Source organism: Nannospalax galili, unplaced genomic scaffold (assembly GCF_000622305.1).
Source record: "Nannospalax galili isolate Female #2095 unplaced genomic scaffold, S.galili_v1.0 scaffold768, whole genome shotgun sequence".
NCBI classification, from domain to species: Eukaryota; Metazoa; Chordata; class Mammalia; order Rodentia; family Spalacidae; genus Nannospalax; species Nannospalax galili.
The window spans coordinates 7,895,357-7,919,706 of NW_008360317.1; the positions used below are offsets into that span (position 1 = coordinate 7,895,357).

The 24,350-nt window shown below is 45.7% G+C and overlaps 1 protein-coding gene across 1 annotated transcript; it reads right to left on the reverse strand.

Moving 5' to 3' along the window:
- Positions 1–3,658: 3,658 nt before the first annotated feature.
- Pdx1 (pancreatic and duodenal homeobox 1) lies at positions 3,659–8,575 on the reverse strand. The gene is made up of 2 exons (XM_008825066.1): positions 8,170–8,575; positions 3,659–4,104 (listed from the first exon to the last, which is right to left on the reverse strand). The coding sequence occupies exons 1-2, from the start codon at positions 8,573–8,575 to the stop codon at positions 3,659–3,661; spliced, it is 852 nt and encodes a 283-aa protein (XP_008823288.1).
- Positions 8,576–24,350: the final 15,775 nt, after the last annotated feature.

Here is a 24,350-nt window from a genome sequence, read left to right on the forward strand (position 1 = left end):
ATCAAGCGGAGATTTCGTTCCTGTGTGGTATGAATTTAACTGAAATGAGAACTCGGAGGCGATGGTAGCAAAGCCACAGGAAGATTTATATCGCAGAAGAAAGGGAATTGTTTTGTTTGTTTCCTATATATTATACTATTTTTAGCGCTATGCCGAGCGGTACTAAACGTCCTGGGCTCAGGCTGTGAACCCGCGGGACTTGGGAAAACCTCAAAGGAGTCTTTTAACTCAAGCGGGCTTCTGTACAGCAGCGAGCTCTCCCTAGTTAATGACCGCTTCAGTGTGAGGATGGGTGCGGTGAGGACGCGGGACCTCATTCCCGGGCCCAGGGCTGGGCAGCCTGGACCACAGTCAGGGTATGTTCAGGTGGGAGGCAGTCGGGTCTTTAGGTGGTTCCACATCCTTGGCTTGGGAACTGCGCGAAGCGCTTTCGGAAAATCCTTGCTCTGGCTGCCCCAAGGCCACTCTCCGTGAACACTTTCCAAACCACCGGCTTCTGTCCTTTATATGAAAGGAGCCAACAAACCTAAAGACCAGAAGGAGGTGGGCAGCCCCTCCGGAGTCACCCTAAGGTTTGCAGGCCAGAGACAATCACTCCGTTTGCAGAACGATGGTTTCCCCGAGGACACGGACTATTTTCTCTCCTTCGGACTTCATTCCCACCCCCGCACCCGCACCCCCCAACCCCGCACCCTCAGGGAGACCTGGGTGTGTCCACCGGTTTAAGCTTGGGGTTGCCACGACTCTACCTCTCAGGGACCACAATTTGTGTTCCCAGGCCAGCTAGCCCAGGAAGGCTGCCCAGAGTTTCTGGTGCATGTGGGATAGCCTGAGGGCTCTGATCTCACCTCTGCAGCCAAGTCTCTTCAGGTTGCCCTAGGGTCCCAACCCAGTCCTTGCCCAGGGTGGAGCTCTCAGAGGAACCAGTCTACTTCTGGCTTTCTGGACAACTGGGCCCTCCCAAGGACAGTCTCTAACTGGTAACTACCGCACTGCCAGACTTAAAAAATAGCATTATTATTTTTTAAGAGCCCAATCTCTTTGAGCAAAGCCCACACTCAGCTACCCCAGTCTCTGCCTGCCAAACAGAGGCCATCTGGCACCTTCCAAAAGGCCTGGTGATCTCTGGTCCAACCGGAGGTGGTACACCCCACCCCACCAGTCAGCGCTGCAATCACAGATGGCCCCAAACCGTTTTCTACTAGCCTGGCCTCTTCTAGGAGGAATCCTAGAGCCCTGTTGCACAGAAGTAGCAGCCTCAGGAATGCACAGAATGAGACTGAGATCTCAGCCTCCCAGACCTGATAGGTTTGCTGTGGAGCCCAAACACTAATGTAAAAGGTCTCCCGCCTCCACCAACCTGGTAGAAAGACTCACCTGGAGGAGGTTGCCATGGAAAACAAAGGCGTTCAGAAAACCATGCCATGCTCAGCCAAGATCTGTGAATGCATGAAGTAAATCAGCAGCCTCAGTGTGAGGATTTGTCAAAGGAGAGGAACCTCTGAGATGGCTCCACAGTCTCCTGGTTGCTTATGGAAATGGTTCTATTACAGTAACAAATAATATGAAAGAACAGCTCTTTTCTAGTCACTGAACTAAGGATTCTTTGATTTAAACCTTACAGCAACTCTATAAGATAGTACAAAATTTGCCACTACTTTAATGCGGAATAATTTTTTCCATTTATTCAAAGCAAATCTATCACACCCCAGGACCCAAGACCAGGTGCCCAAGCCGCCTGGAACTGCTCCCTCACCCAGATAAAAAGGGTCATCTTTCTGTTCAGGAGACTTTCTACCAGGTTGTGACCCTGTTTCTCTAAGAAACAGAGCAAAGAAAATACTAATTTAAACAAGCAAAACAAAACTGCTCAATTTCTCTCTCTTGCAAAGAAAATAAAAGCAGAAATTCAGGAAATGAATCTGTAGCTGGAACCTTAAGATGCCTCAAGAGGCATCTTTGAGTGCAAGGCGCTGCCCCAGGAGCTGGAAGTCACCAAGTCACCCATCTTTGTTCCCAGTGCAAGACTTTCTTGGCCCTGGGTCTCTGAGAGTGTGACCAGTCCAAGCAGTATTTTCTTTGGAAGAACCACAGAAAAAGTCTTCATCTCATCTCCCAGCTCTCTGGGGTACTGCTAGGCTGTCCTTGATTGCAGTGGGTTGGCCTTTGGTTCCATTCAGTGTTTTCCACTGGCAGTGCTGAACTTCTGATGCCCCAGGCTGTATTACCAGAGACTGCCATCTAAGCAAGGTAAAGAAGGTACAGAAGGGTTTGTGTTGTTTTGGTTTTTGAGACAGGGTCTCACCATGTCACTCTGCAGTCCTGGTTAGCCTGGAACTCACTTTGTAGAACAGGCTGGCCTGAAGTCTGCCACCCAAGTGTTTGGATTAAAGGTGTGCATCATCACACAAGAATAGGCTCTTAAAAATAAAGCAAAAATGGGAAATCCACCAGCCTGGATCCACCAGTGCTCAAACTCAAGCTGCAAGACACTTAATCCCTGGATAGTGGAAAATGCTAGTTTAAATTTGAAAATGAGATAGGAATATTATACTGTAGGAAAGTTTGAAACAGTTTTTTTTTATCACTTCTCATCTTATCTGTATTTATTGTCTTCCATGGACAACCTGAACACAAGGCCCACATCTTGAAAGGAGCAACTGACTTGAAAACTGCAGACCTGTTTGCAAAGAACTGTTAATTTAAAAACTTTAAATGAAAATAACCAATTTTTAAGTTCTTTAAATCATGAACATTTTCATAATCTGTAAAATGTGGACTTCATCCTGCCTCTGTGAATAGTTTGTGTTCAAGGATTACCAAGCTACCTGGCTTGCCTCTGGAACTAAATCCACATCCTAAATAGAAAGTTCAAATGTGCTTGGTACATGTTTCTCCTTCTGAACCATTGAGGTCCCTGGGAGCATAGACACTCTTGCTCCCATTGCCCCTAAGTTCTAGTCGGGCAACTGCCCAGCCAGTCTTGAAGAATTTTCTGTTCTTTAGAAGAAAGGCGTCCAGGCTGAAGGATGTAAGCTAAAGGAGTATTTGGCTAAAGAGAAAAGGAGCTAGAAGAAGGAAACAAGGAAGAGGAAGGTGAAAGAGAAGGAGAATCGGAACAAGGACTCAGACTCCTCATATTTAATAGACACCAACTTCACTGAAACCTCAAACAGTTTTTTATAATTATTCTTAGCCGTAAATTAGTCGTCCAGGTAAAAGCAGCTCTGTTTCTGGGCAGCAAAGCCATCTAGTCCAGCTGGCCTGCAGTACGCTGGAGAGCTCTCTAATAATGCACATTTTCCATCGTCCTTTGAAGAGTCTGTTTCTCTAAATAGGTCCCAGGATAGCGCGCAGGAGGCAGGTAGGAATGTGCCCAACAGAGGCACATGGGCAGACCTGGTCATTCACATGCCTCAAAAGTTTTCAGAAACCAGCGTTTCTTTTTCCCAGAAGTCTGCCAGCATCTCTCCTGCTGCGCTCCAACTGTCTCATGTGCCCGGAGGAATGGGTCTCCTTGTGGGGCGACTAGGTTAGCCTCCTGATTCTCACCCTGTCCACCTGCCCGCGCCCAAGTCCATACCCAGGCTCTTAGACCCGCTCTCCCTCTGCAGCCAGTCGGGGAAGCCGCCGCCAGGCTGTGAGCTGGATCAGCTCCTCACCGAGGTTCCTGCGGCCGCAGGGGCGCTACGCTGGAGGGCTGCGGCGACGCGCTAAGGCCGGGAGGCAGGCGACCCTCTCTGGCAGCGGCGGGGACGCCGGGTGGCACGGCACCGCCGGGAGGTGGTGGCGGCAGCAGCGCCAGCAGCTCCTCACCCGATGTCACTGAGCAATCCTGCTCAGGTTCCTCGCCCCCGCCAACCCCGGTCGCAGTCCCGCTTCCGCGCTTCTTGTCCTCCTCCTTTTTCCACTTCATGCGGCGGTTTTGGAACCAGATCTTGATGTGTCTCTCAGTCAAGTTCAGCATGACTGCCAGCTCCACCCTGCGCGGCCGAGAGATGTACTTGTTGAAAAGGAATTCCTTCTCCAGCTCCAGCAGCTGTGCCCGCGTGTAGGCTGTGCGGGTCCTCTTGTTCTCCTCCGGCTCCGCCGGGTACGCGCCGCCTGCGGGCGACACAGTCGATGAGTGTGGTGCCCGGGGCCGGTTCCCACCCATACAGCCTAAGCCCTGTACCCCTGACCCAAGAATACCCCTCCTGCGCCTCCAGAGCAGTTGAAATGCTGCGCTGCTTTTGCTGCAGAGCCCACTGTGCTTAGGCTTGGCTCTGCCAACCAGTGGTTTTAGAAAAAGGTCAGTTAATTTAGGATGTTAAATGACTACAGTGTGAGACTGGAGAGATGGCTTGGCGGGTAAGAGCATTTGCTGATCTTCCAGATGACCTGGGTTCAGTTCCCAGCACCCACAGGACAGGGCGGCTCATAACTGCAACTCCCCTTCTGGGGGATCTGACCTCTCCGTGGACACACTCACTCAATGGTGCAGGTACCTGTACTCAAGCCCACACATACATATACAATAAATCTTCAAAAAATGACTAAAATGCATTGATTCTATTCTACTAAGGCAATAACATGTCTTAAAAACACAGAACTTCCTTTAAACAAGCTTTCTGACATTCACCTACTGTAAGAAAAACATTTTAGATCCAGTCCCTATACGAATATATAACTGACAAACATTTCTAGACAAACTAACTTTTACTATGTTTGATACTAGTGTTTCTTTGTTCACTATCTTGTTAAAAAATGCTAAACTCAACCCATTAATTTAACAACCCACTAATGGGTACATCCTACAGTTTGAAAATCCCTGTGCTCATATAAGTTATGATACATTTTGTTATATCTGAACATATATTACTTTTATTTATTTATTTGCTTGTTCGTTTTTTTAAGACAGGGTCTCCCTGTAGCCCCAGCTGGCCCAGAACTCACTATGTAGACCAGGCTGGCCTTGAACTCTCAGAGATCCACCTGCTTCTGCCTCTGGGATTAAAGGCATGAACATAAATTATTTATTTGTTTTACTTTATTTATTTTATGTTTTTGTCTTTTTGAGACAGGGTCTCCCTGTAGTCCCAGCTGACCTGAACTCACTAGGTAGACCAGGCTGGCCTTGAACTCACAAAGATCTGCCTGCTTCTGCCTCCCAAGTGCTGGGACTAAAGGCAAGGCATGTGCCACCACGCCCGGCCCGAACATAAATTATTTTAAAATCTACTATTTATTATTATTGTTGTGTTACAGTGTGCATGTGTGAGTGTAGACATGCATATGGAAGTCAGAGGTTCTCACTTTCCACCATAGGTTCCAGGAATAAAAACACAAATCATCAAGTTTCCCCGTTAAGTGGTTTTATCCACTGACCCACCCTCTCACCCCCACCCATGTATTAGTTTAAAATAGAGTTATATTGTAATTAGTCCCAAGAGATGGCAAATTCTCTATAATTGTTAGTATAATCTCAACTAGTCCCTACCGGCTTTGAAAAAGAATACTGTTTGGGGGAAGGTCAATTTTGGTAGGAGGACACTGTTTACTCTTGAGTCTGCACTGCGCAGCAAATGTTGGCAGAGCCGCCCCCCTGCCAAGCCGTGGAAATGAGAGCCCTGAGGAGAAGGAGGTGGTGTAGAAACAGACCACTGAGGGACTTCTCAGTTCCTGCTCCAAAACCTGTCAGAACACATTGCTGGAAAATCAGTACCACACTCCGGCAGTTGAGGTCTAGATCCTTTCTGTGAAGTGAAGGGCTTGCTTAAGAAGAGGAGCTAAGGAGATTTGTAATGAGGACATCAAGGGAGAAGGATTGATTTCCCCATAGAGTCAGCGGCTTGAGATCTCCTCAGGCCAAGGGGTGGGCTGGAAGCATCAGCCGGAGGCCCTCTACCCTTCCTTGGTAAAGCAGTGCTGCTCTCCAGAATATCTCCAAATCATTCAGGCCTTCCCTGGCCTGGAGAGAGGTGCAGCACGTCCTTAAAGAAACATTGAGAAAAGGTCACCGATATTTCTTAACTTCAACACATAGATTCTTCAGACTGCAGCCCTCAGCTGCCCAATTTGCCCAGCAGCAGTGAAAGACTACAGAGGTTCACTACCCTCTGAGGACCAGTGCCTGGGTAGAAGAGGCCTGAGCAGACAGGGGTTGAAGTTGAAAGCTGATGGTGGAAAGATGTCAAGAGCCCCAGGGTCTGGTCCTCCTCCAGGGCTCAGAGCAGAACGGGTTGTTTAGATGTTAGAAAGTTCTTTTAGGTCCATGTTTTCAAAGGTAGGTATCACCATTTACATTCATATTCCTACTATGAAGGGGGCCCTTTGGTCATCGTGCCCTTCCGAATGAGTCTGAAATCCCACTAAGCCTGGGCGGGTGGGTTGCCAAACGTTTTTTTTTTCCCTGAAATTTTTCAGGAAGGAAGGAGCGTGGGAGGGCTGGAGCTCCCCGTGGGCAGCCATCCACTGGGAGAGTGGAGGTCCACTGGTTCCACTGGTTCTGGAGAGTCAAGCCTGCAAAGGGACCCACAAAGGTCTCTCCTGCCCGATTTCGCACTCTGATGATGTTTTTCCCAAACTAACCCAGGAGAAAGCTGGCTTTCCTTTGAATTTTACTCCTTGGTCTCTTGAATACCTGAATCCAGCACAGGAGTGTACAGCACTGTGGCAGGAGGATGGTGAAGAATCACACTCAGAAATCCTTCCTTAAGGCCTCCTTGGTCTTTTTCCTAAGAAGTTTCAGGCCAAGAGGGGGAAGGCCAGGGATGCCAGAATGTGCCCAAGGTTCTGCCAGAGGGAGTCCAGAGAAAGGCACATTTGTGAAGAAACTCCCTGCTGAGATCAGTGGAGGGGCCATCTTCCTGTAGCTGAGAGACTCTGAACCCTTTGGCCTCCACATTTCGTGGGGGCTGAAGACAATCGCCTTGGCAACACCTGGCAGCTGCATTTGCGTGGAATTCGCTGGAGGTGGGGGGCCACCACAGCAGAGTTGGAGCCCTGTCTTGCTTCAGGAGAAAGTGGTTTAACAAGAGGTAAGCCCCAGAGACTGTGGGCCAGTGTGGCTACCCCAACCGACACATAGCTTTGCTTGGCTGCTCTCGGGCGGGTTCCCCGGACAGGTCCCTGCAGACATGAAGCCGAGAATTCTCAGAGGATGCCAACTCCAGCTTCTTTGCCTTTGCTCCCGACAGTCAGTTGGAAAGCAAAGAAAAAGCAACTATTTGCAGTACAGGTGTGTCCAGAAGTGGTTGCAGCCCGGAAGCGATAACATTGTGTAGCAGTGGGCACAGGCCCGGAGGGAATTCACTGCCTGCATCCGGCGGGTAAGGAACCTTCGAGTGGCTCTACGTCTCTGCCTCCTAGCTGCCGAAAAGACCTACACAGGCCAGTGCCTAAGCCCCAGGGGGCCCAGGAGTCCCACTTCACTGGGCTGACTGTGCAGGAAGGAGGCGTCTCCTTCCTTCTGCAAACGTACTTCCTGGGACGCAGAGCAAGAAGACCCTTCACTTTTGGTTGGTCCAGAATGAATTAGTACCCCTGACGCATCTCCCAGCTGCCTGGCTCCGAGGGTGAGCAGTCCGCCTTCAGTCTTTGGGTGAGCCCCTCACTTTACCCCGGCCTCTTCCTGTTCACCTCCACAGCTACCCAACTCCACAGCTGCCCAACTCTAGGGCCGCTGAACACTTTGCAGGCCTGGATGGATGCAATTTTCCTTTCCTTTCCATCTTTTCTGCTTATACCGGAAGCCTGTAGGAGGGCCTGTGCTTCTTTAATGAAGCCCCCTGGACAGGACAGGGAAGTGAAGGGACCTGGAGGTCCTTAGGCCCTCCAAGTCTAGTCAGAGACATAGTAGGCCCTGGGAGTCTTTGGTCACCAGGTTCCCTACTACAAAATGATCCAGAGGTTGGAAGCTCTGAGCCTGGCTAGGCCTCTGCTTTTCGTGGGCGGTGCAAGCCAGGTCCCAGGGTATGAAGGGCTGGGGACAACCGCAAGGAAGGAGAGCTAACTGGGAAAGATGCTCGGAAATGGGCCAGAAATGCAATTCTAAGCAGGCTGGACTCCTGGTAGTTTATTCCAAACCTGCTTTATCAAATGGAGGTTGGAGAGGAACTGGGAAGGGGCCCTGGAGATAGCATATAATCTAGACCAGCAGAGTAGAAAAGTGAAAAGATCCAGGCTTACCTGCCCACTGGCCTTTCCACGCATGAGCTTTGGTGGACTTCATCCACGGAAAAGGTAGCTGAACGCGGCTGGGCTCTTCCAACCCCCCTGGCTCGGTTCCATTCGGAAAGGGCCCGGCGGGCGGGTGGGCAAGCGTCAGCTGAGCTGGGAGGTGGTGGTGAAGCTGCGCCACTGCAGGGTCGTCGGCGAGGGGGGGCACTTCGTATGGGGAGATGTCCGGGGGGCTTCCCTGATCCAGTGCTCCCAGTGTGCCTGCGAACTGGGGTGGCGGCGGAGGTGGGGGCTGGCGGCCCATGTACAGGCACGCTGGGGGGTTGGCGCTGAACTCTGGCACCGGGCCCCTCTGGAACGCACACGGGTCCTTGTAAATCTGGGTGGCCGCGTAGTACTGCTCCTCGCCGTTCATGGTTGCAGCCCACACTAGGGGACCAGTCGCCCTGGGCAGGGAGCTACAGCCAGGCCTCCGCGCAGTCCCGCACTCCCACTCCCTGCGCCACCCCTGCTCGCTTTGACAGTTCTCCACTGCTCTCCTAGGGAACCGCCCGCAGACCCGGGATGCCGTAGCCCGACGCCGCGCCATAGGCTCTGCCTCGCCCCACGTGGCTCAGCCTGGGGACATTATTGGCCCGGCTGACTGCCTTAAGAAGGAGGCCCAGCTGCCCGCGAACACCTGTATTTGTTTCAATTTTCTATCTCAGCGGAGTCTGCTGCACACCCACCCCTCTATGTACATCTGGCAGAGCTCTCCAAAATGGGGCTCGGAGAAAACAAAAAATCAGAACTATTTTACTTTAACATTTTCACCATCCTTTCTTTTTCTTTTTTCTTTTTCTCTTTTTTCTACTCCCTCCCTTCCTTCCTCCCTCCCTCCCTCCCTCCCTCCCTTCTTTCTTCCTTCCTTCCTTTCTTTCTTTCTTTCTTTCTTTCTTTCTTTCTTTCTTTCTTTCTTTCTTTCTTTCTTTCTTTCCTCCTTTCTCTTTTTCTTCTTTTTCTATCTTTGAGACTGGCTCTCTCTGCACTCTAGCCCGGGCTGGCCTGTAACTCATGATGTAGTCCAGACTGGTGATCCTCCTGCCTCAGCTTCACAGTGCTGGTAGATTACAGGTGTGGGTCACCACCGGCCCAGCTTTTAATTTTCTTGCAATTTTTATGATGTACATAAATATTAGTTCAATAATATGTATGTAATAATAGTATGTTGAGGTGGCACATTTCTCAACTGTTGGGAATACAGTAAAAATATGTTTGCAGAACCCAGCTGGAAGCTGCTGTTTCTGTTTTAGTGATGATGTTTGTTGAAAAGCACCAATAATGTGGAAGTGGAGCATCGAAATCCCTCATCGTTTTGTTTTTAATCTGTGACAAGTAAACTGTACATTCTGGATCACTCACAGCGGCCTAAATTTTTTAAGTTGAAGGCTACTATTAAATTTGATTTTAGGAAATGAGGCTTATTTGATTAACTCAGAACACAGTTTCCCAAATGTGCAGAAGGTGAAGGAAGCCATGTCCCTTTTGTGTCTCTTTGAGATCTGTAGGTCCTAGTGGAAACTTCCCGTAGAGAACATCCACTTTGGGTGTGATTGAAATAAGGCAGGTGAGAGAGGAGAGGAGTGGGAAGTTTAGAAAATGAAATTAAAACGTTGTGTGTATTGGACATCTGCACTTGGCTTCTAACCATTCAATATTCTGGATTTTCTAGGGACCTGACTTTAACAGGGTGTGTGGGCACCGGCACAGGGGCACACCCACTGGCAAGGATGGACTCTGTCCCAGGGGCCAGTGCTCATCAGTGGGTGTGGGTGTCACAGAGACTGCTGATTCACTAGCCCTAGGTTTTGGGGCCAGGCTCTGATCCAGTTGTCTGGAGCTCATCACAATTCTCTAACACTGCCTCTGGAAGGTTTTGGGAAAACTGAGCACCTTTCCAGAATGCCTCTGTAGAAGAAGGCTAGGCAATCAGGAGGAAATCACTGCAGCATGATCACGTACACTACACACTCACAATCTAGACCTTTGCAAGATTTTAGTGTATTTTTATCCCAGTGGAAATGTGTTTTAAATGTATACTGACTGACTGAATGGGCTACTCTAAACACACTCTATGTTTTTGAGACTGGGTCTCACTACAGAACCTTGATTGCCCTGGAACAGGATATGTATATAGACCAGGCTGCCCTTGATCTCAGAAAATCTGCCTGCCTCTGCCTCTCCAGTGCCTTGTGAATAAAGGCCTGGACTACCAGACACCGGCACAGTCTCCCTTTATATTAAAGATCCCTCACTCCCCAAAATCCACCCCCAAATAAAACAAAACCCACCCAATTATTGAGAATTTTGTACTTCTCTGCAAATTCTTTCCCTTCTGGGATTTTATTCGCCCGGGAGTGCGGCCGCTGATTGCTCAGGTGGCAGCCTGGGAGCCGCACAGTTCCACCAATGCAGGCTGAGGCCGGTGGGGAGAGATTGAGTGATTTCTTCAGGGAAAAGGGCCACCTGTGGCCGTCGGGGGCCTGAGAGTGAAAGGCCCTAGCACCCGTGCACTTAATCTCTACAGGCCGGTGTCAATAGGTCCATTGTTCCCGGTGGCCGCCGGGGACCGACGCTATCTCCCCGGCCGCGAGTGGCTACATCGATCGGAAAGACAGGACCGGAGGGGCGGCGCAGCAGCCGTGTGTTGACCCTCGCAGATAATCTGCCTGGTGGCCGCGGGTTGACTTGGTGACGCGGTTATGAGCGGACCCGGAGCTGGGCACCGGACAAAGATCCGCACCTTTGTCCTCCCTTCCCCTTCCCCCGGCTCCGCTCCGGTCCTCACCTGGGCACCTGCCCTCGGGCCCCCAGAGCCCCGCCTCGCCGGCACCCCCTGCAGTGTTTACTTTGCACTTCTGGTCTAATTGCACATTTCGGCAAATTGCTCTCCATTTCGACGCTTCATTTGCTCCCATTTAATATTTTTGCTCGGCCCTGCCTAAAGGAAAGAGGAGCTCAGCAGAAAATAAATCCACCCAGGGCGGCTCGCTGGAAAAACTAAAATAAATAAATAAATTCCCTGGGTTGAGCAAAAACTTGAGGGAAGGAGGCTGGTGTGTGAGTGTGAGTGTGAGTGTGAGTGTGTGTGTGTGTGTATCTCGCGTGGGTGCCCTGAAGATGTTCAACGCAAGCAAGTTCTCGGGTTTCACAATTAGTGTTTTCTGCGGTCTCCTCTCTGAAAAAAAAAAGTCCCAAGCAACAAAGACCCAACAGTCATGTATTACAACTCTTAGGTAGGCCCGACTTTCCCCGAATTTTTTGATTGGCTGATTATTACGCACATCTTTATGAAAAACGCATCTAGCAAGATCCAGTGAGCAAGACGGCTCTCGGTGTACCTGGCTCCTGGCATCATAAACCCGCCAAGTCCATAACAGGTGAAAAGCGTTTCCGCTCTGAATCCCCGCTGACGCCTGAGCCCCCTTCGCCTCCCGCAGGCGGGGAGTGATATTCAGCCATTAGGTGAGAGCCTTCCCGAGCCATTTAACAGCAGCTCTTATGGGTAAATAAACAAAAAAGGCTGTAAACCAATTATAGTGTGGACAGTGAAAAAGTCGTTTATTAGCAGGCCGTACTGATAGACCTCACTGATACTGGAGGTCTGTCTTCCCCTCTTCCTTCCCTGAGGCTGGATTTGCACAGAGGAGCACAGGCTGTCTAGTTCCTGGGACATGGCTGTCTTCCCTAGGTAGTTTTTCAGGTGCTTCAAGGGCTAGTTTAGCCTAGATGACAGCAATTAAGCCAACGCATCCCATTGACTACAAGGATAGGTTTATGTGAGATTTAATTAAATTAATTAATTAATTAATTTTAAAATTTTGAGATAGGGTCTACCTGTAGCCCCAGCTGGCCTGGAACTGGCTATGTAGATCAGGCTGGCCTTGAACTCACAGAGATAGGCCTGTTCTGCCTTCTGGGTGCTGGGACTAAAGGCATGGGCCACCACACCAGGCTGAGATTTAATTTTTTAGAGCATATTCATTTCAAAATTATTTCACTGTTGAAAATAAAAATAAATTTCTGCCCTGAGTTGAGAAAACTCAGTTAAACAAAATATATTTAACCAGATTCATAAAAGATTATTTTTAAAAATGTATTTTATTTTACATATATGAACCTTTTGCCTACAAATATGTTTGTGCATTATATGGGTGCTACACCAGGCCAGAAGAAACTCACCAGGTGGGAGCTGGGAGTGGAACTCAGGTCCTAAACTGGAAACCTAACCCAGGTCCCCTGGAAGAACAACAGCAAGTGTTCTTGTAATAGATTCTTCACCTGCCTGTGATAACACTACCTTTAGTGGCCATGGAGGTAGAGTGCCATTTGTTACTGCGGACTGATCCCTTCCTTCCCTTTTATAGATCTAGAGTCTGGAGTGCAAGTGGGAGAAGAGTCTGGGAGTAAGGCTAGAAAGGACTTCCACTTTGAAGCCAAAGGTGTTCAGCTGGGTTCCAGGGCAGAACAATTCCAGTGGCAGTAAGTGAAAAGTTGAGATTATTTTCCAGATAATTCAGCACACCCCATCTGCTGTATAGCTATATGCTGCTTAAAAACTGAAGATAATTGCACAATTGTCTTACTATGTATCTTTACTGGGTATGAGAGTAAAAGGGACCATAAGAGGCCTGTGGTGGTGCACACCTTTAATCCCAGCACTCAGGAGGCAGAGGCAGGCAGATTACAATGAGATCCAGCTGGGGCCATAAGGAGACCCTGTCTCAAAAAAAAAAGTGGGAGGGAGCAATAAGGGCAGGCCACTCAACATACACTGTGACTGGCTGCAGGCTTCCTTCCCAGAAACAAGTGAGTTCCAATGTGCCAGTCCCATCCTCTTAGTAGGTTGAATTCTCTGTCCTTCTGTTCTCTATGCACCAGAAGGAAAAGTATGAAAGGAAGCTGAGACTCCAAGCATTTAAGATCAAGGGCTTTCCCATCCCCAATCTCTGTGATTTCCCCCTGCAGTTCCAGACTTACCCCTCTGGTCTGCTTCCACCTAAGCTCCCAGATCTTCTTATCCAGATGGGTAGTCTCCAGACATTCTAAGTCCTCCATAACCATTAACATTCTTCCTCTGCCTTCTGCTCCCACTTGACTGTCCACTTCTGGGCACCTCTCTCTTTTCCCAGATTTCTGCTATGGTCTGTACTCTTGGGTCCCTCCTGCTGTCTCCTGCAACCTCCTGTGTTTCACATGCTTTATTGGTTTCAATAGTATTTATTGATTAAGCATCTATACAATTCTTACTGTGTGCTTTCCTTTGAGGAGTGAAAATTCACTAGTAGAAATACCCCCTGGCTCTGGTGTACCATTGTTCTTAGGAGCTGCATGCCGTTATTTTCCAAATCAATTCTGGCCAGTGCAAGCTGTGTATCCCTGGGCAAGCTATGTAACTTCACTAAGTCTCCCTGTGCTTAATGTATAGGAAAGAAAACACAGCACTGCCCTATACAAGCATGTTCATTGCATATAGTAGTATTAACAGTAAACAGGCACTGTTTCAAGTATCTTAAAAATGGTAATACTTGCAAAAATGCCATGAGCTAGAAATTCATATTTTATTTGGTCCTTTTGAGACAGGGTCTCCCTGTAGTCACAAGCTGGCCTGGAATTTGCTATGGAGACCAGGCTGGCTTCTATCTCTCAGAGACCTGCTGGCCTCTGTCTCCCAAGTGCAGATTAAAGGTGTGCACTACCATGCTTGGCAATATTCATATTTTAGAGCAGAGGAAACAGGTACAGCATGGTGTTACTTGTCAGACATCTAGTAAGAGGCACAGCCTAGATCCAAACTGCTGTGACCTGGCTTTAGAATCCATTCTAGTTGCCATGACAACAACCTATCATAGAGAAGTTACTCTAGAAACTTTAAAAAAAAATTTTTTTTTCGAGACAGGGTCACAAACAGCCCAGGCTGATCCAAAACTCATTAGATAACTGAGGCTGAACTTAAACTACTGATCCTCCTGCCTTCATCTCCCAAGTGCTGGGATTATACACATGTATCAGTATGTTAGATTTTTAGTTTAGTTTTTTTTTTTTCCTTTTTGTTTTCCTTTGAGGTGAAGGAGATCAAGCTTAGGGTCTTGTATATGCAAGGTAAGTGCTCTACCACTGCGATATACTTCTGACCTTCCAACAGCATTGTTTTTCATACATACAAAGGCATTGACAGTTGGTCATTGCTGTATCCCAAAGTCTACACAAATGGACATTGCCAAACAAACAGGTCTGGAAGACTATATTTAGGAATTCTGGGAGGAAACACCAAGTGGGCTTGTCACTCTGTGCTTTAGCAGAGAGTAATCTCAAACACAGGCCAGCTTAAAGGGAGCAGAGGAGAAGGGATTGGAGGACACTTACTCCTACCAGGCTGAGAAAATGGTATGAGTAGGGGCCAGGCCCCTTCTCTCCACAGCCAGAGAATCAGAGAAAAGGTTTGCAAGAGTGAGGCAGTGGTAAGGAATGGGCTTAGCACTAGGAAGTCCTGAGTTAGATGCCTTAGCAATGGGGGTGGGGAGAAGACCAAAACAAAACCAAAACTGATTTGAAGAGATGAATGAACAGTTCACAGTGGAAAGTGCCTTAGCCAGTCCTTCTGCAGGAACAGGCATCTAAGCTGTGTCTTCTGGCAAAAGCCATCTTCTGCGCTCTTGCGGGTGTTTGTTAACAAGGCTCAGGAGGGAAGAGAATCATCGTAGTTTCTGAATCACGGCATGGTTTGCCCCGTTTCTGCTCTTTCTAGATCAGGGGAAATGAGGTCATGATTTCTCTATGTGTCCCCCAAATCCCAAACACACACAAAAATATTAATATTGGGAGCCTGTGGGATTCAGGTGGGAAAGCAATCTCCAACTCAGAGAGCACAGGTAGTTCTGAACCCTGTCTCCCAGGTATAAAGGTGAGTGACTGTGGCCTCAACTTCAGTGAGTTTTCTTCTGAGTGATTCTTCCTGTGGTAGATTTTTTTTTTTTCCAATGTATTATTGTGCAGAGATAATAGGCATTTTAATACATTCATTTTTCTGTGTTTTCTGCAACTACATATTGAAAGATGTCAGAATCCCCTGGAACTGGAGTTAAGGATGGTTGTTAGCCTCAACATAGGTGCTGGGAACCAAACCCAGGTCTGATCAGACTTCTAATCAATAAAATAATAAGGATTCATATGGTAGTATCCCTAGAAGTGTGGTTCAGGAAACCTGATTAACAGGGGTGTTTAAGAAATGCAAAAATCTATGCAAATCTCAGGCCTACTGAATGACAACTGTCGGGGCTGGGCTAACTGAGAATCTGCATTTTATTAGTATTGTAATTTTTTTTTTTTTGTCTTTTTGAAGTAGGGTCTCCCTGCAGCCCCAGCTGTCCTGGAACTTACTATGTAGACCAGGCTGGCCTTGAACTCACAGAGATCCACCTGCCTCTGCCTCCCCAGTGCTGGGACTACAGGCATATGCCACCACGCCCGTCTATAAGTATTGTAATTTTTTATATTAATTTATTATTTTTATTTTCTGTGTATGAGTATATTGTTTGCATGTATGTAAGTGCACCCATGTCATGCAATGTCCTCAGAAGTCAGAAGAGGGTGTCAGATCCCCTGGAACTGGAGTTATGGACAGTTGTTAGCTGCTATGTAGGTGCTGGGACCAGAACCCGTAATGAACCTGGGTCCTCTGAAAGAGCAGCCAGTGCTCTTAATCACTGAGCCATCTCTCCAGCCCCAATACTGTAAATTTTTTTTTATTGTTTTATACAACTGAGGATCTAACCCATGGCCTTGAGCATGCTGTACCACTGAGCCCCAGCCCAGCCCCAGAAACCTGCATTTTAACCCATACAAGGTCATTCATGTGCACACTATGAATTGAAAATAACAAGAGTCTCAGGTTGAATTTTACTTGATTTAAATAACAAATGAAGGAAAGATTAAAAAACACTCTATATTATGAGATCGTTGTGAAGTTTAAATGAAGAAATGTTAGAAAAATGCCTAATTCAGGAGAGGAAGCCAAAGTCCAAGAGATGTTGAGTCTACATGGACAGAACACCTGTAAATCCTGAACTTTTCACTGTAGGTTATAAAGCCCTAACACTGCTTTAGGGTCCATTTCTCTTTCCCACATCCATTATTTCTGTGTGTGGCTAAGGACTGAGGAAGTATTAGTGGGATCTGATTGTATTTTTGTGTTTCCTCATCCTGTCCTACTCTTTAGGAACAGTGGGACTCTCGTTGAGATGTTAATGTGGCTCTCCAGTGGGCTCTGAGATGTTGGGTAAAACATCACAGCAGCTCACACACAAGGGCAAATAAAGGGAGGCAATAAAACTGGGGCAAATTGATTCATCTCCAGGCAGGACCATTAACTTGTATCTTAATGCAATACTCTCTCTCTACCCTAAACATGACCAAACAGCTTCCTTTAAAGGTAAGTGAATTTTATATAATTTGTAGCTAATTCCACTTAATTCTGCCCACATGAGCATGTGATAAGGGAGTGTTAAACTGGTTAACAACATCAGGCTAAAAGGGGAGTCCAGGAGGAGCCAATATTTGATTTCTAAGTGCTTGGGGACAACGCTGAGAAATCCAGATTACTAGGAGTGAGTTAGTTTCTTGCTTATTTGCTTTCTCTTCTCCCAGCTCCTGAGTAAAGGGCAGCGAGGAAACACTGGGCTCCCATCTGTCACAAAGCCAGTTACAACAAAACAAGGACTCTTTTTTATAAAAATCACTCTTGGTCTGACAAACTCCCCCCTTGGGCTTCAGGGTATCAGGAAGAGTAAAAATAATAGAATCAATAACAACTTTGTTATCTAGTAACTTAAACAACCCTTGCCTGCTGGGATGGCAGAACAGGCTTTCTTATCTATCAAACAGGGAAACTTTCTGGATAGTAAGTTATTTTTCACAAAATATTTCTAACCAGTTAGACTCTTAGAGAACATGCATAAGGTGGGAACCAAGCCAAATTCTATTCCCTTAGGCACATTATTTTAAACTGCGGGAAATTTAGGTTCTTTAAAATAAAATGCATATTAGTTCTTCTTTTAAAAAAATCTAATAGGGTGCCAGGCATGGTGGCACACGCCTTTAATCCCAGCACTTGGGAGGCAGAGGCAGGAGGATCTCTGTGAGTTGGAGGCCAGCTGGGGCTACAGGGAGACCTTGTCTCAAAAACACCAAAAAAAAAATTCTAGTAGGGTGTCAACTGTTCTACAGTTATTTGAATACTAACGATGTAAAATGAGATGTTCTCAAAAAAAGAAAATGTCTGGTTTAGCTTGATAGTCAACTACAGGCTAAAATGGAGTCAACTTGATCTTCCTTTCAGTGCCTCACGCTGTGCTCTCCTGAGCTTTGATAACTACCATTGGCTCCTTCGGATTTAAGAAATTTACCCTCGGGGCTGGAGAGATGGCTCAGTGGTTAAGAGCACTGACTGCTCTTGCAGAGGCCCTGGGTTCGATTTCCCAGCACCCACATGGTGGCTACTAATTGTCCTTAACTCCAGTTCCAGGGGAATCCGAAGCCTTCTTCTGACCTCTGTGGCATTTCACAACACGGATGCACTCACATACATGCATGCAATACACTCATACACATAAAATAAAAATACCTGGGTGTAGTTCAGTGGCAGAGCTCAGTACACTGAAGACCCTGGATTCCATCCTTAGCACCAAAAATAAAAATAAAAACATCAGAAAGTGGCCCCAGCTTGATTACAACATTCCATGTTTGTTTCTTTGCATGCAAATATTGGTGCTTTCAGCTCAAGAATCATGAAACATGGCTTGTTTTGAAGTGAGTCATCTCTTCTGCAATGTGGGCATCAAAATAACTAGATAGTTCACACCCACCAGAGATCATTGTGATGGGATTCATTTATTGAAGGGAAAGTGGAAGCCAAGTGGCTGTATAGTATTTGTCTTTCCTGCTGCAGTTCACACGAAGTTCATCACTTGTGCACTGAGCTTCCAGTACTGACTAAGTCATTTCAGAGTCTATTGTCCTTGTAGCTTCTCACACACGGTGTCTTCAAATCTACCTACACACAGCCAGCTCTATGTAATATATGCACAGTAAGACAACCCCTGTGTACCATGTTATGTCAGTCTATATATAAAAATGGACCTGACTTTCCATTGGTTTCCTTGGGAAAGAGGCACTATAGACCTAAAATTCAACACAGGGCAAGGAAATCTTTTCTCTTTACTAACACTTCATTGTAAAACGCAATCAATCAATGCTGTCTGTTTCATTTACAGAGTCATTTATTAGCCTCTGCCAACATGGTCACCGTCAAACCTTGAGGTTTCTGAAAGCTAGGGTTAGAGATTGCCATGAATCCAGATAATCAGCCATGTTTTCTTACCTTCCCAGCAAATTGTGACAGGAGATAACAAAAAGGTAAATAAAAGCCTTTAACCCCTCGCCCTGATTAATCTGCCTCCTGGTCTGTAGTTACACAGAATTTAGATTTTTCTCAAGAAAATGGAGTGACATTATTTACTTTTTATATTTTTAGGACCAGTATCCAACTTTGAATAGAATACCTAGAGAAAAATCAGCAAGGAAACATGCTGGAAAACATGCTGGTTTTCCATTTTTCTCTTGCTGTGTTTCCTTATGTGTTTCTCTTGTGTTTCTACTCTATGTTGCAGGGCCATGTTTAAAAAAGTACTCAGGGCTGGAGAGATGGTTCAGCTGTTAAGAGCACTGGTTGCTCTTACAGAGGACCCAGGTTTGGTTCCCAGCACCCACATGGCACTGAACAACCCTCCTAACTCTAGTTCTAAGGAATCTGATACCCTCTTCTGAACTCCACAGGCCTTGTATGACATGGGTACACCTACATACATGCAGGCAATACACTCATACATATAAAATAAAAATAATAAAATATATTTTTTAAAAAGAAAGTAGGGGCTGGAGAAATGGTTTAGCAGTTAAGAGCACTGGCTGCTCTTGCAGAGGACCTGGGTTCGATTCACAGCACCAACATAGCAAAATATTTTAAAAAATAAAAAAGTGCTGAACCAACGCACGTGTTCACAATATTTTAGAACCTTCTTTTTCCTTTCTGTACCTGAGATGGAACTGAAAGCCTCATCCCAGTTAGTCAAATGCTATATGGAAGACTTTGGTCCTAATTATTGCTTGATAGGAGAAGAGAAAATAACTGCAGTTGGTTTATGTATACTTACCTGAAAAAAATTATTCTTTTCCTTATGACTATAGCACTGGAGATTGAACCCAAGGCCTCATATGTCCAAAGCAAGCCTCTATCACTGAGTTACATGCACAGACCCAAGGAAACAGCTGAACAAAGTTGATGTGTCTAGTGAAGGGTGGTAGAATAGTCCTAAAAAGAAGTGATAGGCACATAGCCTGCATGATGAAATCCTTTTTCCTCATCTAATTCAAACTTTTTTAGAAAGTCTGTTTTTTCTATAAAAACATACATGAAAGAGTTGGTTTTGTTCAACTTCTTAAAAAATCAGTTGTTAGGACAGTAGAAGGACCTGAAACACCAGCATTTTGCCCCAATCACTCATATCCAGCAAGTTATTGAGCAGTTCGCTGTTTCCTTCTTTCTTTCACTCTCCATCCCCAGGAGCCTTATACCAGAGGGTGAGTCAGGGCTCTGTCTTTTGATGTCTGGCAAGAAAATTGTCTTCAATAGGCAAGCAAAGATGATAGCAGGGTAGTTCTGACTCCACTGTTTAATCAGGTAGCTCTTGAGATACTAATAAATGCTATGAATCATCTTCTCAGAAATATGCATGCATGAGCAACATACAGCATTCTGCATGAGCATTCTGGAAGTGCACAGCCCTGTCTGCTCGGCCTGTCTAGTGACATCCTTGCCAAGGCAAGGCTTACCTGGACCCCATCTATGCCTGTTCATTCTTCTCTTTTAATTAAAAAAATTATCTTTATTTTATGTGTATGAGCATTTTGCCTGTATGTGTGCAAGTACACCACATGTGTGCAATGCCCACAGAGAATGTTGGATCCCCTGGAACTGGAATTACAGACAATTGTGAACCAGCATGTGGATGCTGGGAACCGAACTTGGGTTCTCTGGAAAAGTAGCCAGTGCTCTTAACTCCTGAGTCATCTCTCCAGTTCACCCACTGGTTCTTTTTATTTCTGCTTCTGAACTTTTGGGACTGGATACTATTTGGAGCTTTATAAAAGTCACTTGCTTGTCAACATTTACAGTGATGACTGCTTATTTGAGTGGATGTTCATGCTGTGTCAGATACACTGGCTAACCATTGCTCAATACTCTTACTCTACTGTTATTACCCTTGGCCACGAGGATAATTATATACTGAAGGTCAAATGGTGTGTTCAGAAGATATGAAATTGTAACTCGAAGATTGATTAGAAATTCATGGGCTTAAAGTATATCAGGCTGTGACGTTGATCTGTTGCATAAATGGTCATTTGGGTTAACGTTGCTCTTTCCTTCCTTCTCTTGTCTAATTATCTGCTTCATGCCAGGCACTGTGTCAGGCTTTGGAGACACAGCAGTGACAGGTATGCTCCTTATCCTGGAGGCTTTAGAGTAGAGGTAAGAAAGCTCACATACATGCACACAGAAACCCACATGCCCCCAGTTTGTGGCCTCCCACTTGTTGGAAGCTAGTGACCACACTACACACATAGAGACAGACAATCTGGCTTTCCTTGGCTTGGGTCATTTCCTGAAAGTATCAGTTACTAGCAGTTTGTCTTCGGACTTAAGCTCACCCACATTTCCAATTTCTCATCTACTAAATTTCAGCTTGACATGTGACTGGAAATATAGGCTCTGGAGCTATGGAACTGTCCTGGTTTGAACATTAGCAGTGCCACTTACTTAGCTGTGTGACTTTGGGCCATTTCCTTAGTCTCTCTGTGCTTTGCTTATCTCCTCTGTAAAAAGAAGATGAAGCTAATTTTTACCACACAAATATGCATCGTGAGCTGATATGTGAAAAGCATTTTGAAAGGAACATGCCTAGCCCCCCATTCATTTTACATTCAATAGATATTTATAGAATGCCTACTATTTTCTAGGGTTGGGGGTGCTATAGTAAGGGGGTAATTTCTGCTTAAAAGAAACACATCTAGTCTCTTTCTCTCTCTTGGCTGACCTTGAACTCACAAGCCTCCTGGCTTAGCCTCTTGAGTTCTGAGATTACAATCAGAAGGGCCCATCTCCTGGCCTTGAGGGCTTTTCCTTCCTGCTTCCTCTATCAAGGCATGCATTTTGGACTCCATTAGGATTTTCCTCAGGTGTTTTTTTTTTTTTTAACGAACAAATTTTTAAATTCTGATAAAAAACATATTACATAAAAATTGTAGCCATTCCTAAGTGTAAAGCAGTGTTAAGTGTATTTACACTATTGTGTAGCCAACCCCAGAATTCTTCATCTTGCAAAACTAGAACTCTGTGTCCATTAAATCACAAAACTATCATTCCTGGCCCTGGTAACTAGTCAGGGTTCTGTCATTACAGTCATGTAAATGGGATGTCATCTTCTATCCTGGGCTCCCCCTCACTGGAGACCTCTCTGAACAATAAAGCTATCTTTCCTCCATCTGCTGCTGCTGCTGTTTTCTGTAATCCTATGAGTTCATGGATTGAGTCTTCATGGCTGTGACTTGAGCAGTGTCTTGGGTATACATGTAAATCATTGAAGATGTTGACTGTAAGCTCAGCTTGCTGATTCCTGTGTCCAACTAGGTGGGAAGGTACTAAACAGATAAAAGATATCCAGAAAGTTTCTCCTTAACAAAATCATAAGAAAACAAGACTTTAGGATCCCTTGCCCCCTGCCACATGTCTTAGAGATTGGTATAGGCACCCTGTTTATGCACACCAAGTTTATCTAAGAGGATACAAACAATATTTGGGAATAGCAACTGGACAATCTGAAGCATGGACTGAGTGACTAGGTAGGTAAGTTAGTTCAGAGGAAAATGTAGAATTTGGCAGAAAGATATTATAGGACTCAGAGACCAGCTGGATGGGCACAAAGGAAAGAGTGAGGGAGGTGTGGATCAGTGCTCTGAGTACAGGCTATGCCAGGACATTTGCCCCTGGCATCTGCTTTATCTCTGACAACATTCGGATATTATTATGCCATTTCACTGTCGAAGAAGCAGAAGTTTCTAGAAGGTGATTCACTTGTCTCAAGTCATATACAGTGTAGCTGATTGATATAGCTTATCCAGAATCTGGCTCTCAAGCCTGTGATCTTTTTTAGTACCAACCTGCCCTCAAGGTTGCCAGTCTGAGGGGCTGAAAAAGGAATTTTACCATGGACAGAGAAAGCAACACTAACAGAAGATCCAGTTATGTGAGAAAGATAAAGGTTAGTCCTTTTTAGGTGTGCTGAGTTTGAGATGAAGGTGGAAAGCACAATTCAAGAGGTCATAGGCATTTGGAGATAGAAGGACTGGATCAGAGAACAGAGCTGAGCATGTGGAAGCTGGAGACCCAAGTGTTGTCAGGTCATTGAAAGATGGAGTCTAGAAAGGAAGGGAGAAGTACGAGGAAGAAGGGAAAGCAAGGGACCAGGGAAGCTATTAGAGGGCACTGGTGAAGATTTGCTGAGGGACCAGAGCAGGTTAGCATGAGATTCAATGAGTCTCAGCCTGTTTTGTTTAGAAAATCTCTTTCATTCATGCAAATGGCATTGAGTTCCTTGACATCATCGGATATGGGTCCAATAAATTTAAAGACAATGTGTTTCTAGTTCTAAGCCCTCAGTGCTTAGCATGTAAACAGAATTTGCAGTATTGAGCAAATGTCCCCATCACAGAGATGGTTAATTATCAATAAATGTTTATGGAATGTCCTTCCCTCCTTCCCTTTACCTTCTTACTCTCCTTATTATAAGGACAACTTCACTGTCAGCCACCATAGTGCTAAATACTGAAGGTTTTGAGATGAATGAAACATAGTACCATTGATTATTTAAGTGCTTTGGAAAGTTCTCATAAAAATGAGATTATTATGATTGTCACTTTCTCTTTACTTTTTTTTTTTCTGCACAGGAAGAAGTGCAGAGTCTGAGGCTGGAAGGGGTTTGAAGGTTCAAGGTTTAAGGTTGCTGGGGAACAAGGAAAGAGAAGCAGGGAGCAGTTTTTCTAGGGATTGATTTTTGTACCTCCCCACCCATCAATGTCCCCGTCACAGAGATGGTTAATTATCAATGTTTGTGAGAAAGCAAAGCTGCCGGGCCCTTTTGAAAGCATTCTGAGCACAAAGCAGGCAGCACATGCCAGGCTTTCAGCGCACAGATAATGCTTCTTGTTGAGCAGAGGTTTGTCTGTGTCTACCCATGCTCTGCCTGCCTCATAACAGGGCCAGCTGTTCCATTTCATCTTTGGCATCTTTTTTTGCCTTTTTTCTTCTCTTTCTTCTTTTCCCCCATCTTCTCTAAAATTCATAAAGATTGCTGTTTTCCATTGCCTATGCAGGATCAGAAACTAATAATTCAATAGCTGCTTTCCTTGTAGCTCCTTTATTTATTTATTTTTTTCCAGTGCCAAGGATCAAACTCTGGGCTATGCACATGCTAGGGAAGTGTTCTGCCGCTGACAAATTCCCAGCCCTTAACCCTTATGCTTGTAAAATTTCTATCAGCATCTACCATTTTCTTCCCAAACACGATCAGGATGGTGCCACACCTAATTCATGGATCTATCTGGGATTTTTTTTTTTAACCTTATGATTATCTTTCACACCCCAGAGTTAGGTTTCCTGGTTGCTAAATGTTTAATCAAAGCTGGGCATGGTGGTGCACTCCTTTAACCCCAGAATTTGATAGGCAGAGGCAGGCAGATCTCTGTGAGAGTGAGGCCAGCCTGACTCTACATAGCTAGTTCCAGGCCAGCTGGGGCTACAGGGAGACCCTGTCCCAAATAAACAACCAAAAACCAAAAAAACAAAAACAAAAATAAAATAAAAAAGCTTAATTGAATAGATGAACCTAACTAACGTATTTTATTCAGCCCCAGTCCTGTTTGCTTTTCCACACTTTTCTTTGAGGTTACTTTATTTTATTTATTTATTTATTTATTTATTTATTTATTTATTTATTTGTAGCTCCAGCTGACATTAAGTTTCTGATCCTACTGAATCC